We start from the raw sequence: 13,748 nt of genomic DNA, 5'->3' as shown, positions 1-13,748 counted from the left end.
TTCCCACAAAAATCATGCTCAAAACGGCTTAACAAAGAAAATAGGAATACATTTCAAACACCACAAAATCAATTTTATAATAACAAAACAAAACAACAACAGTAACCATAATAACAGTAACAATTTCATAATAATATACGGTAGTTAAAGCTATGGTTTTCCCAGTAGTGATGTATGGAAGTGAGAGCTGGACCATAAAGAAGGCTGATCGCCGAAGAATTGATGCTTTTGAATTATGGTGCTGGAGGAGACTCTTGAGAGTCCCATGGACTGCAAGAAGATCAAACCTATCCATTCTGAAGGAAATCAGCCCTGAGTGCTCACTGGAAGGACAGATCCTGAAGCTGAGGCTCCAATACTTTGGCCACCTCATGAGAAGAGAAGACACTCCCTGGAAAAGACCCTGATGTTGGGAAAGATGGAGGGCACAAGGAGAAGGGGACGACAGAGGACGAGATGGTTGGACAGTGTTCTCGAAGCTACAAACATGAGTTTGACCAAACCGCGGGAGGCAGTGGAAGACAGAAGGAGGCTGGAATGAAGTTATGTGGCTTTACAGAAATATTATAAAGGATTAAGTAAAAATAGATTGTTAATGGATGAAAGGAGGAAAGGTAAAGTTACATTATATTAAGATAAATTATAGGATAAAAATTGGGAAAGATGGAAAGGATTTGCTGAAATAGCTAACTGAACTAGAATACAAAAAAGTGAGGTGCGAGGAGGTCAAGGAAACAAGTTAATGAAAGATAAGTTATGGGAAGGTTCGTTGTGTTTTTTTAACTGTTTCTATTTTTCTGTTTTTCTGTATTATTATTATTAATATTTATTTTCTCCATTCTTTTTTTTACTGTGATGTGTTGTTATGTTTTTGTTCAATTTGGAATTATGTCTTTTTCTTTTTGTAACATTTAAAACTTTAATAAATCATAGAATCATAGAGTTGGAAGAGACCACAAGGGCCATTGAGTCCAACCCGCCAAGCAGGAAACACCATCAGAGCACTCCTGACATATGGTTGTCAAGCCTCTGCTTAAAGACCTCCAAAGAAGGAGACTCCACCACACTCCTTGGCAGCAAATTCCACTGTCGTACAGCTCTTACTGTCAGGAAGTTCTTCCTAATGTTTCCTTTGTTTCCAGGCCTTTTTAAAATATTATTTAAATATTAAAATTAAAATTAAAATATTATTTTTTTAAAAAAAAGAAGTACCTGGTGTGCTCTGGTCCATGGGGTCATGAAGAGTCAGACACAACTAAACAACAACAACACATATAATGTTTATAAATTTTATCAAAAGTTTTTTCAGTATCTAATGATAAGATAACATGATAAGATAACAAATTGGTGTCTGTTTTTAATTCTATTAAATATATTACTGGTCTAATATTGTATGATGTTTGCCTAGTTTATTTTTTAAATCATGCCTGATCATTTCTTATTATAGACAATATCAACTACATGTACCCTATTTGCCAACATTTTTGTTAAAATCTTTATATCAATGTTGATCATTTACAAAATGAGGAGTTTCTGTTAAAGGAAGCTCTCGCATGAGAGGTGTTTATTGCTCAGTGTTGTAGGCGACAAACCTATGCACACATATTTGGGAATAAATGCCATTTTTTCCCCTCTTGCCACACTATTCATTTGTTATGGATACAAAAATATGCAGCTATGTTTACTACCTGCAGGATCAGGACCAGAGCCAGATCAAGACCATAAGAGGTCCTGAGCACCAAAAAGCATATGGTGCCTCACAAATATAATTCAAAATAAAAACAACACTAAACCATAAAATAAGATTTTATTGGTTACATTTCATCCTCTTATTTCAGTTATCTGAAACTAACATAGCAGGCTAAGGCTGTTTAAATCTCACCAGTTGTAATGTGGAGGGCAGTGAGGAATGAATAAATAGAAGTTGATAATTGTTTGTGTGAACTGGAGTTAATAGTACAATTAAGATGAATTTTGCAATTTTGCAAATCATTGCCCACTGTTCAGAATGAAAAGATGAAGCAATGATTGTGCTATAATCATTTCCCCACTGGTCATGTGCCACTGCTTTGGACTTTATTATTTATTTATTTATTTTCACCTTGGATGCCTGAAATAAAGACTAGGTAAGTCCAGTGACTACTAAAGCCTCTGAATGATGGGAACTCAGGGCATTGGGTTAAATCTGAACATATTATTTGTTAAAGAACTAATTAGCTGAGTTTAATTAAGTATGCTTTATTATGAATCTTTTATACCAGAATGAGACACTTAAAAATTGAAATTTTACTCTTGTCAAAAATTGAAATTTTACTCTTGTAAAATTGAAATTTTACTCTTGTCCATCTCATAGGTTCCCCAGCCTTAGTTAGCCTTCAACCTGGAAACAAGGACACCAGGAGAAAGTAGCACAACAGAGCCAACAGTTCCAGTTTTAAACTAATATCCCACCCCAACAGGAAGTGCTAGCTGCAACCCGGAAGTCATTCTGACGGCTTCCCGGAAGCTGTAAACTGACACGCTCGGGCAAAAAAGCCTACTTCCGGTGGCGCGTGGAAAGGAAGCAAGAAGGAACGTGGCGGAAGTTGATAGGGAAGAAAACACCTGCTAGTGGTGCCTAGCAATAAGCGCACCGGAGACGGATCCAGTAGCTTCGACGGAAGCTCCCCGAAGCCGGAAGTACGTCACAAGGTTGGGCTCAGACTAATACACTAGCGGCGGGGGTAGGGGGAAGTTGACAACGGGGAAGCGACTGAGGCACTTAGGCTGCGTTTTCCTCGTCGTTATGTCCCGACTGCCTCAGGAGGCAGCTCAGAGCCAGGACAGGAAGGGCGAGGGGCACGAGGGGTCCGGAGCTTCCGCCGCCTCGCCCTGGTGAGTAGCGGGCTTCGCAGCTCCCTCAGGTCTGCCTTATTTTGGGGGGCGGGCGGCGGGTTAGAGCGCTTGGAAGTATCGGATTCCGGAGCCTTTCGGCGGGGGAGGGGATGCCCGCGGCGGAGACGTGAAACTGAAGGGGGAAACAAAGCCTTTGTTTCCGCGACGTCGTTGTCTGGCCCTCGCGCTGTAACTACTACCACAGCGCCGCGTAGCGTTGGGTTCTGGTACTGCGCGCTCTTGGATGCCCCCTGCGGGCTTCTTGAGCTTAAAACAGCTGAAACAGGAAACCCGCCGCTCTTCCGCTTGCCTCGGTGAAAGCGCGACCAGCCTTTGTGGGTGGTTTCCTCCAGGTAAGAGTTACGGGGAAGGTTCTTGTCCTTTGCCACCAAACACACACACATGCACACAGACACAGAATGCGTGTAAGGCAGTAACAAGGCATCACAGGCTGTCAACCAAAATAGTGCCCTGCCCCAGCTCTGCTCCTAGTGGTTAAGCAAAATAATAATGGATAAAAAAATTATCTGGACTTCAGTGGTGTCATAAAACAGGAGACTAGCCTCTGAAACTGGTTTCATTATCTTGCTCTGATTTCTTGTTTTGTTACACTGTTTGTATACCGCTTAATAAATAGAACGTATCTCTAAGCAGTATGCACAAGAAGACTGAAATAACATTTTTTTTTAAAAAAAAAAAAACCACTATACTTAATTACAAAAATACAGTTGACATATAACTGCTAGCATATCCACTGAGTCCTCTGGTCAGGAGGTGCTGTTGCTGGATGCCAGATCAGTCCATAATAAAACCATAATAAAACAATTTGATTGGGGATGAGCGGGCTCATCTGGCTTGCATTACCAAGACTTGAGTGAGTGAGTTGTGTGGACTGGACCTTACCCAGCTCTGTCCACCTGGATTTTCAGTACTGCTCCAAGCAGACCAAGTAGGGGGTCAAGGTGGGGGAGTTACCCTTGTCTATAAGGACACCATCTCCTTGACCAGGGATAGACAGATTGGGGATGCTGTTAGGCTACTGACTGCCCTGTTGCCCAGAAGTATCCCTGATAGGCTGGCTAAGGTTAGTCTCTGGGATATTGTTGGAAGACCCTAAAATGATAATTCATGGTGACCTCAGTATCCACACGGAGGATGCTGTCAGGCAAGCTCAATAGTTCATGGTCTCTATTACAACCATGAGTCTCTCTTAGATGGTTATCAGTCCAACACACCAGGCAGGGCACACCTTTGATGTGATCTTTATCCAAGTGATATGAGGGATGGACTGAAGATAGGGTATATGCAATACACTCCGCTGTCATGGTCAGACCATTATATGGTTAAGTTTGGACTGGCAATGGCAATTCCCTGCCCTCCATAAGGGTGGTGGGCCCATTTGAATACCCCACCCTTGGAGACTGATGGAACTGGATGTGTTCTGGAGTGCTCTGGGAGATTTTCCAGTGGAGAAAGCTGGTGACCCTATTGAAGCCCTGGTTTCGCTATGGAATGGTGAGATGAAATGGTTGACACAGTGGCTAATTTTGCAGCTCGTATTGTGTCCTCTACTAGCTGCCCAGCTCACACAGTCTAGAGGTGACTAACTCTCTGGGGAAGGGACCTCTGGAACCCTTTGAAGTGAAAGTCGGTAAACTTTGGTGTGATATTGACTCTTCACTTGCTGCAGCTCTGGTTGTAGTACCCAGTGTTGCTATTGAGGATGTTTTGTGGGATCAGTGTCACCTTATGCAATCAGTTGATGTGGACAAGATGCTGGTGGCAGTGCCTCTGACCATGTGCCACCACAACTCCTGTACCTCCTGGTTTATCAAATCTACCAGAGGGAGATAACTAGTTGGGATCAGAGTGTGGTTAATGCTTTGCTATGTGAGGGGGTGGTTCTTTCTGCTTTGAAAGAGGCAGTGGTGTGAGTCACTCATGTGACCACTCCTAACAAAACCAGCTCTGGGCCCTTCCTTTCAGTGTTAGAAACTGGGATAGAAAAGCTAGGAGCCAAATGGCTTCTGGGACCTGGGTTATAGGCGCCAAAACAGAATGTCTAGTTGTCACGGAGTAGGTGGGTTGGCAACACTTTTTATTCATTATTTTGAGAAGCATTAATTAATACGCAAGTCACATAAGTGACACATTTTTAGCAGAAAATGTGAACACATGTTTAATTTAGTGTTTACAATAAAAATATTGGTACCATACTTCCGTTTTCAAAACACTCTATACTCTTTATTGTTAAACTCCTTAACTTATTATCTATTCTTAACATTTACTTTGAGGCTTCAAAGCATAAGCATTTCAGTAATCCTTGAGTGTCAGCCAGGTGCAAAAAAATGGCACCCAGACTTTTTGAGGTGCTTGCAAATGGAGAACCTTTAGGCGCAAAATGTGCCTGGCGCCCTGCTAATTTCAAACCCTGAACTTCCTTTAGATTGGAACAGCTATCAGCCAATTGCCAATTCCTGTTTTGGGGGGAAGGTGCAGATCTGCACTGTTTGCCCATTTGCTACTGGGTAAAGTTCAAGGTGTTACTGTTAGTATATAAAGTTCTTAACAACTTGAGACCAATTTGCCTATGAGATCGCCTTGCCCTACATGTGTTTACTTGACCACTTGGATTGGTGGAATTGGTACTGCTACAGGTGACAAATAATACCCGTTTCACATTTTTAAGGACTCCTTGGTGTGGCAGCGCCTACATTTTTGAACTCCCTGCCTACTGAGATCAAGCATGTGCCTTCACTATGCTATTTTCAGTGCCTGCTAAAAACATTCCTGTTTTGACACACTTACTCAGATGCTTAGAAAGCTGAAGTAATTTTAATTTGTTTTAGTATGTTAACTTACATTTTAAAATAGCATTGTAATTTGTTCTTGATTTGTGTTATCGTTTGTAATCTGCTTTGAGGTTGTTTTTAATCAAGTGGTGTATAGATTGTATTAAATAAATAAATAAACATTAGCCACCCCTCTACTCACACTTCTTTCTCCACAGTTCTGCCCCTTTCTCCTCCAACTGCTTTATTGCACCATAGAGAGGGCTTGCTTTTATGGAGAGGTACCAAGGGAGATGGCATTTCCTCGGCTGCCCACAGTTGTGCCCCATTAAGCAGTCAGCTGCACTCTCCACACACAGCTTCAGGTGCAGAAGGTTTGGTGAGTTTCCCAGAGTCCCAAGGATGGAAAAAGGACACCCCACTGCCCCAGTTTTCTCTTCAGCCTCTTCCCCTTCTCCAGCTGCTTTCATTCCATTCTCTTGCTCTAGTAGTGCCTTGAAGATAACGGGCTTCTCAAGTGTGCAAGAACATTTTTTAAAATAATGACCTCCCAGTGTGTTTCAAGACGAGTTGTTCCTTAGGAGCACTTTTGAACAACTAGTTTGAACTTGTTATCTACACACTGTTGCAATTGACTGTTCAAGAGTGTTCCTGAGAATATATTGGATCCATAAATAGATCTTGAACACTTGGAGGCGGTCTTCCTTCTTTTTCCTGCCATTGGTACCTTCCCATTTTTCTTTTCTGCCTCAAAAATAAATGGCAAACTGAATGAGGCAGGTGAGCATCTTTCTTTGGAAAGGGGAGCCCTTCCTTTCTACACCTTTTATTACAGTGTGCTTTCCCCTGTTGCTTCAGTATTGTAGATTGAATGAGTGAATCTGTTAGGCTTGGTGTTTTTTTCTCGACAGAAATTTATGTGCCTTCAGCAAGGGCACTGAAGGCAGAAATTATCCCATCTCTAGTAAGGAGCACCTTTTAATTTTTTTACCTGGCATGTAGCTGTATAAAGGCTTCTATTGGAAAAAAATCTGATGACCTTCAACAGCTAATTAGAGAGAAAGTGGTTCTTCTAGTGATCAGTGACGAAGCATGCCATGTTGTTATGACTATAAGCTAACAAATAACACAAATTACACTGGTTTTGCCTTCCAAATTAGCCAAGATGCTTTTCAGTTGGCTTTTCAGATAAGCCTCTGATATGTTCAGTGTAGATGTACCATTCACAGTACATAGTTTAATGCGAAATAATAATAGTGTATGAGTGATAGTTATTTACGTGACTTTTCCCCTTGAAGTGTTACAGGTCATATATACAAAGTAGTTCACACTACTGGTCTGGATGGAAAAAACCTTCTGCAATTGCTTCCACTTTCTAAACATATAGGAAACATTGTGTCGTTGGTTCAGCCACCAGTCATATCTGATGCTAAAGGGGAAGACTCCATGTCTGGTCATAGTCATCTTAAGGACCTGTTTACAAATATAACTCCGTCTTCATTTGTTAAAGCTCCTGAACTTAATACAGCTACTCCTGGAAAATTAATTTTACCAAAGCCATTGGAAGAAATGGAAAATATGGAAGTAGCTCCTTTTGCAAAAGAGAACCCAACTGTGCCATCAACTTCTACCATTCACAGCAGTTATCATTCAGCTGATAATTCCTGGGAAAAGGATGCTACTCTAGTTTCCCCACACAAGAGCAGTGCAGAATATGTACCTGTGAATAAAAAACTCCCAGTTACTGTGAAGAGTCCTGTGGTGCCCTCTGGACATCACCTCCAAATACCAGCGCACGCAGAAGTAAAATCTGTCCCAGCTTCTTTTTTGCCTCCAACAATTCAACAGAAGATACTGGCCACAGCAGCCTCCAATGCCTTTAGAACATGTGAAGTTACAAACGCATCAACTGTTATATATGTGTCGCCAGTAAATACAGTGAAAACACATTCAATACCATTGCCAAATTTATATCCACAGCCTGTCGGGGAAGTATCAAAATCTTTGGTGCTGACAATGGCACAAACACCAGCCAGTAGTTCTGCCCTGGCAACGTCTGATAGCCTGGGAAACCAGCCATCTCCTATGAAGTGGGTTGTCGAAGAAAACCCACAGTCAGCATCCTGCCTTGTTCCTGTAAAGTCGTCAAACAGCGTGGCATCAAATATCTTAAAAACATTGGTTAATCCTGAAGATGGAATAAACAACCCTGCCAGTATTCTGCCTACTTGTTCGAACAACCTGAATGAAAGCCAAGCAAAAATGCCCTCGATTAATGATAACGCTCTGGTGATGTTCAATGGGAAGGTGTATTTACTGACTAAGAAAGAGTCCACTGTGACATCAGCAAGCAAATGTGGCAGCCAAGTATCACTCGGTGCTGAAGCACATTTCAGAAAAAATGCATTACCGTTCATTAATTCAGCTGCAGATAGTACAATAACCAACCAAGTTGTCAATTTAGTATTGTCGAAGAACAAAGGAATTGCCCCTTATGCAAAGGATCCAAAATCCAGTGAGAATATGAGACTTTTCCCACAGTCTGAACTAAAGGATTTTAAAGTTACGTCTCCATCTCTCACACCACCACATGGGAATCTGCAAGTAAGCAGCATCAGCCAACCTGAGGCAGTGTGCACACCAGAAAACGTCCTAGCTGGAGGAAATGTTGCTAAAACATCAATCACAAAAGAAAGGATAAAGCATTGCTTACAGAAAATTATTCCTCCAAAAGAACCTGCTGCTGCTTTAAAGCCATCTACAAGGCATGGTACTTCTGAAGACCAAGATCAAAAGGTAACTTTCTCGCTAGAGTAAATTGTAGCAATGGTACAATTGTCTTTGATTTGAAGTGTCAGTTGCCTTAAATGAGTACTGTTACATAATTATTTTGATAGGGAGGATTTTAATAGGCTATCTGACAAGTGAGAGTAAAAAAAAAATGAAACTGGTTTTCATTGCCTGCTGCCTCAAGTCTTTCACTGAAAAGAAATAAAATCTGAACCATCAGCTGTTGTAAGGTTCTGTGTTTCTCCAGCAAAAAATACTTTGTTGATGTCTATAGTATTAAGATACAGAGGCACTGAAATAGAGCTACCATGCAAGCTACCAAGCTGTTGGGGCTAGGTGTACTGCTTGCCCTGGGCAATTTTGATATTTAATCCAAAGGGGCAATGTTCTGACAGTTCGGAAGGGGTCCTGTTTGTTTACTTGGGGCAGTATTGAACTAAATAATTGTGCAAACACAAGGATTACGATAGTGTACCAGGACTTCCACCCCTCTCCTCCCAGTACGTGTACCCTGCACTGTCCCCAGATCTGTTCAGGAAGGTTGTGAAAACCACTAAAATATATTTAAGAGGGGGAGCGCATTCTGTTACATTCAATACAGCCCCATAGCTATTTATTATTTATACATATATATATGGAAGGCAATTCACAAATACGCCCCAAAGCGATTTACAGTCATATTTTCTAACATAATTTTGAAAAGCACACAGAACAGTACAGATTTCAAAACGAACACCTAAAGAAGAGACCTTTCCATCTAGCTGGAAAACCTTGTCAAAACAAAAATGTCTTCATTTATTTCCAAAAAGTACAGATGCACTGGAGAAGGAAGTTAAAAAGAAGTTAGTTTTCCTTAAGCTACAAACCAGCAATCACAAAAAGCAAGTGTCCAAGGCTATCCAATTCTAGGGCTACCACTTACAGCAGGGCTGGGGAACCTGTGGTCCTTCAGATGTTGGACTGCCATCATTCCCTGATGACTTGGCCATGCTGGCTGGGTCTATTATGAGTTGGAGTCCAACACCACCTGGAGTGTCATGGATTGCCTGTCCACTGGATTATGGCTAATGGATTAAGCTTCAGTGTATATTCCTTTGTAACCTTTTTTCAGTCACAGACAATCTTCCAGGGGCCATATACCAGTGGCGGGCAGGTTCAGAGGTAAACTGAGTGGATCCAGAAGCAAAATGGGTTCAGTAACAGTTGTTCCAGTAGTTACAGTCTCACCACATAAAAGCCAGAGGTTTCTACATGCAAACGTTTCTCCATCCAGGTGAGCAGTAGGCATTATCATTGCTCAATTGCATGTTCCTGCCAGACAAAACCACTAATGAAGGCTATGGAACAGGGCTAGTAAGGGGTCTGGCTTGAAGGGGAGCATGACTTGGGAGAGTCCAGAGTGATGAATTGAGAGTCCTGGAGCCCCCCCCCCCAATTAAAGCTTTGTGTACAATACCCTTAATCACTGTGATGTTCTGGCAAGCTTATATAATGAACGTTTATTATTTCAGATGGAGAGGATACTTGCAGGAGTGGCTGCTCAGATCAGACAAAGGAAACAGAGAAAACTCTGTCATGAGTTGAGAAAAAAATTTGGCCTGCATAGAGAAGAGAGAGTATATCTGCAGAGAATTCCTTTATCAGTTAATCTCAGAAAATCAGAAGTGACTGTGTGTTCCAACAATGTACAATGTTCCAACAATGTGTGTTCCAACAATGTTCCAACAATGATGAGTGACTCTTGCAAATTGCCACCGGAAGTACCTATTAAACCTGGACCTGAGGAAGAGGAAGAGGTATTCGAAATGTTTATGTGTCTCACTATACCATTTTGTTGTTTGAATTATTTTCATATTCATCAGTATTGTTACTCAGTCATTGAAGCTTCATGCAATGATTGGCTGAGCTATTGTTATGTCGCAGTGTTTTCAAAATATTCTAACTGCTGAGCAAGCAGACCAACTTCTGCTTGGTTTGGAATAAACTAATAGGTATAGAATGAGCCATGTGGACACGTAGTAAAGCAGAAAAAAATGAATGGAGAAGGGAGAATGAGTATGAGTATACTGTGTACAAAAAGAAAAAGAGAATCCCGAGAGGATGGGTGGAGTAAATTGGAAGAGGGAAAACGAGTCCAAGAAAGGTAGAGAAAATGAGAAAAAGGTATTGTGAAAAATATTCATGGGGCCCTAGCACTATGATTATGTTAACTTTGGAAATATTTTGACATATTTTTAAAAGCGACAGCTGGTGCAAAATGCAGCAGCTAGGTTGTTGATTGTGGCACTACATCAACACCATAGAAAATATTGGTTGAGGGAGCTGCACAGGCTGTCAATATGCTAATAAGCGCGGTTCAAGGTTTTGTTAGCATTTAAAGCCTTAAACAATTTGGGACCAGGGTATCTAAGGGATCACCTTGCCCCAGAAATGTGCTTTTTTACAGGTGACGACAATTTTGTGCAGGGTGTTCTGTTCACAGCCCCCACATGCATCAGCGGAGCACATATAAGCGCTCCCTACCCCACCAGGTACATAAGGACCCGCATGTCGGCGATCACACATCAGCAGGGCATGCCTAAAATGGTCATTACCTATATTAGAAACGGGACTTCTAGTATTTTGGTTTAAACCCTCTGGAATCAGTTACTAGCTGAAATTAGACAGCTTAGTGTCACGATGTTTAGTCGCCTACTTAAATCATTTTTAAGAAGCCTTTCTCTGAAGTCACTGGTTGAACAATAGTGTATCTGAATAAATAGCTTTATTTTTAATTTTTTGGAAATATTTTAGAAGAAATGGCTTTAATGTTTTAGAATTTGTAGAGATTTATTATTTTCTGGAATAATTTGTTTTTAGAACTCATGTTTTATTCTGGCTTTTATATTGCACGCTACTTGGATGCCTTTATGCTATGAAGTAGTTTATGAATTTGTTAATAAAATTAACAAAAGTTGGTACATGTTCAGTAGATTTTAGGAATATAGGTCAGAATTTTAGGAAAATCTAGCCCAGTATTGTCCAGGGATTGGTTGGGACTTTATGTGTGCTCTACTGCTGAGCTGCAGTCCCTCCTGAGCTTTGGAAATGAGTGGCAGTAAGGGGGGGCGGAATAACATTAAAGAATTTTAGTATTATTTAAAAAAAAACCATGATTTGTGAGTAGGGCATATTCCACGATGCTAGGTGGATATTTTCATACAAATCTAACACACTCCTTTTCCACTGATACTGAAAACTATCATTGCCTATAGAGGTTTATACAGTCCCAAGGCATGGAATACAGTGGTGGTAGTTAAGCAATTAGAATAGTTCAAGTTATAAAATAACTTTGTGGACTATATATTTTATTTTTTTGAATAATTATAATGTCGCAATAATATAGTATTACCTAATATTCTTCTCTTCCCCCCCCCTTACAGATAACTGAGGAACAGGAGGAAGAGTTGAATATAAAGAGGAAGGCAAAAATGCTACCAATACAAGAAAATACAAAGAAGCAGAAAACAGAGATACAATCTATACCAAAGCCAAATTTGAAATGTGGCAACTCTGACTCAGTAGTGGATAACCCGAGTAGCTCTTACACACAACTTGTATTAGAGCAAGGAAATCCTACAAGCATTCTGCAGTTCTCTCAAAGGGTGGACCCACACTCAAATCTTTGTGTTCAAAGTAATGAAGAAAACAAAATTTCAACCTCAGCTTTACACTACAGTGAACATGAAACTCCTTTAAGCAAGGGTACTTTCAGAGAAGATTTTTCATTTAACCCTCCAGATCTGGAGGAAACAATAAGAGAGGAAAAAATAGCAAAGCTTAAACTCATGCTGAGGGAACGAGAGGCAGCACTAGAGGAAATTCGTAAAAAAATGCAGCAGACGTGACAAGCCTAGTCCTTACTTAGCCCCAAATTTTGCTGCAACCCCTTTGCGACTTGTTAATGTCATTTCTTGTTTCTTGCATATAAAGCAAATAAAAAAATCTAGTTTTTTATGTTTACATATTGAGTGCAAGTATAAACATTTTGAAGCCTAGGAACTTATGTAGCAGAGTATTGTTTGCAGAATGTGATACTTGTTAGTTCGATATATTCTCTCATTATTTCAGTAAATGCAGTTTATATTCTTGTTGTTTATTGAGGTTGTTTCATAGAATGAAATGTAAATGATTTTTTTTCAGTTTTACGTTAAAAGGAACAGCTTAAGTTTGTTTCAGAAAAATGAAATTTCTAGAAAAATTGCTAGTATTAACTTATTTGAATTGGGTACTTGGAATCAAATGTCAATGAATGGGGTAACAGTATTGAATTCATCAAGTTTCTGTAGTGATAAAAGTTTGATTGAATTTCCTTAAGCCAGCTTGAAAAAATCAACTCTTTAACTTCACCCAGTTCAGTTTTTAATTAGAACAGGTGAGATCTGCAACAAAGTGGTGTGCTATAATGTTCGTATTCAGGATGCCTGACAGCCAGCCATGCTCTTTTCTGAGGTACCTCTTTCCCTTATTTGTAAAGCTCTTGCCCTCGTTGAAGTGTATGTATCTTCTGGTTTAGTTTGAATAGAATACTTACTGGTCTAATTTGGTATGTTCTATCTCATGTTGGAACATATTTCACAGTAAAAATGTATTCATCAAGGCACTGCATATGTAGATTCCTGCCACAAAATGTTCCACTAGTGTTCTTGTTTTGTTTTGTTTTTGTTTTTTGGCACTCTCAAAATTTGGTTGCATTTAAACCATTGGCCAAAATGCCATATAGAATATGTTTCCTTACCTAATTATTATTGGTTATCCATTAATAACCAGCTACCTTGAATTGTATATGAATACAAGTGGTTTAAATGGTTTTGGTTGTCCTAAAATATATAGAAACGAGTTCATCTCATAACAATCTTTTGTTTTATTCAGTTGCCTACTGTTCAGTTCCCTCTTACTACACCTGGGTTCCATTGACAATGGCGGTACAATAACCTTACTGTTTATGAAAACAAAATTTTAACTTGTCTTTCTTGTTGATACCAGCGTATGATCTCAGAATATGTGTGGGATATAGAAAATGTTTGTTCTTCGAAAAGACAAAGGGTTCTGATTTTTAAAATCCACTCAAGTTTAGAACAGGCATATCCCAACTTGTCCTTCTCTCATAGAATTGTAGAATTGGAAGGGTCATCTAGTCCAAACCCCTACAATGCAAGAATCTTAACTAAAGCATCCGTGACAGATGGCCATCCAACCTCTGCTTAAAAACCTCCAAGGAGAAAGAATCTACCACCTTCCAAGGGAATCTGT

At 40.2% G+C, this 13,748-nt stretch overlaps 1 protein-coding gene across 9 annotated transcripts; it reads left to right on the top strand.

Annotated features, from left to right (window-relative positions):
* Nucleotides 1-2,503: 2,503 nt before the first annotated feature.
* On the top strand, nucleotides 2,504-12,458 carry LRIF1 (ligand dependent nuclear receptor interacting factor 1). Of its 9 annotated transcripts, none has more exons than XM_079979162.1 (6): nucleotides 2,504-2,679; nucleotides 5,885-6,045; nucleotides 6,965-8,462; nucleotides 9,968-10,146; nucleotides 10,186-10,252; nucleotides 11,879-12,458. In XM_079979162.1, the coding sequence occupies exons 3-6, from the start codon at nucleotides 7,113-7,115 to the stop codon at nucleotides 12,341-12,343; spliced, it is 2,061 nt and encodes a 686-aa protein (XP_079835288.1). In that variant the 5' UTR covers nucleotides 2,504-2,679; nucleotides 5,885-6,045; nucleotides 6,965-7,112; the 3' UTR covers nucleotides 12,344-12,458. The 9 variants fall into 9 exon arrangements, with proteins under 9 accessions (XP_079835288.1, XP_079835286.1, XP_079835290.1 ...); XM_079979160.1 differs by having other exon boundaries at nucleotides 2,504-2,691; XM_079979159.1 differs by lacking the exon at nucleotides 2,504-2,679 and adding an exon at nucleotides 2,711-2,874.
* The last annotated feature ends 1,290 nt before the right edge of the window (nucleotides 12,459-13,748 follow it).

This window comes from Podarcis cretensis (assembly GCF_951804945.1).
Source record: "Podarcis cretensis genome assembly, chromosome: 6".
Classification (NCBI taxonomy): Eukaryota; Metazoa; Chordata; class Lepidosauria; order Squamata; family Lacertidae; genus Podarcis; species Podarcis cretensis.
Note: the sequence above shows the minus strand (reverse complement) of the source record. Positions and strands in the feature narration are given on the sequence as shown.

Coding starts and splice junctions, on each gene's coding strand:
- LRIF1 (XM_079979157.1), top strand. CDS start 2,786: ATGTCCCGACTGCCTCAGGAGGCAGCTCAGAGCCAGGACAGGAAGGGC. Junction 2,875..6,964: donor GCTTCCGCCGCCTCGCCCTG/GTGAGTAGCGGG, acceptor TTCCCCTTGAAG/TGTTACAGGTCATATATACA. Junction 8,463..9,967: donor CTGAAGACCAAGATCAAAAG/GTAACTTTCTCG, acceptor TTATTATTTCAG/ATGGAGAGGATACTTGCAGG.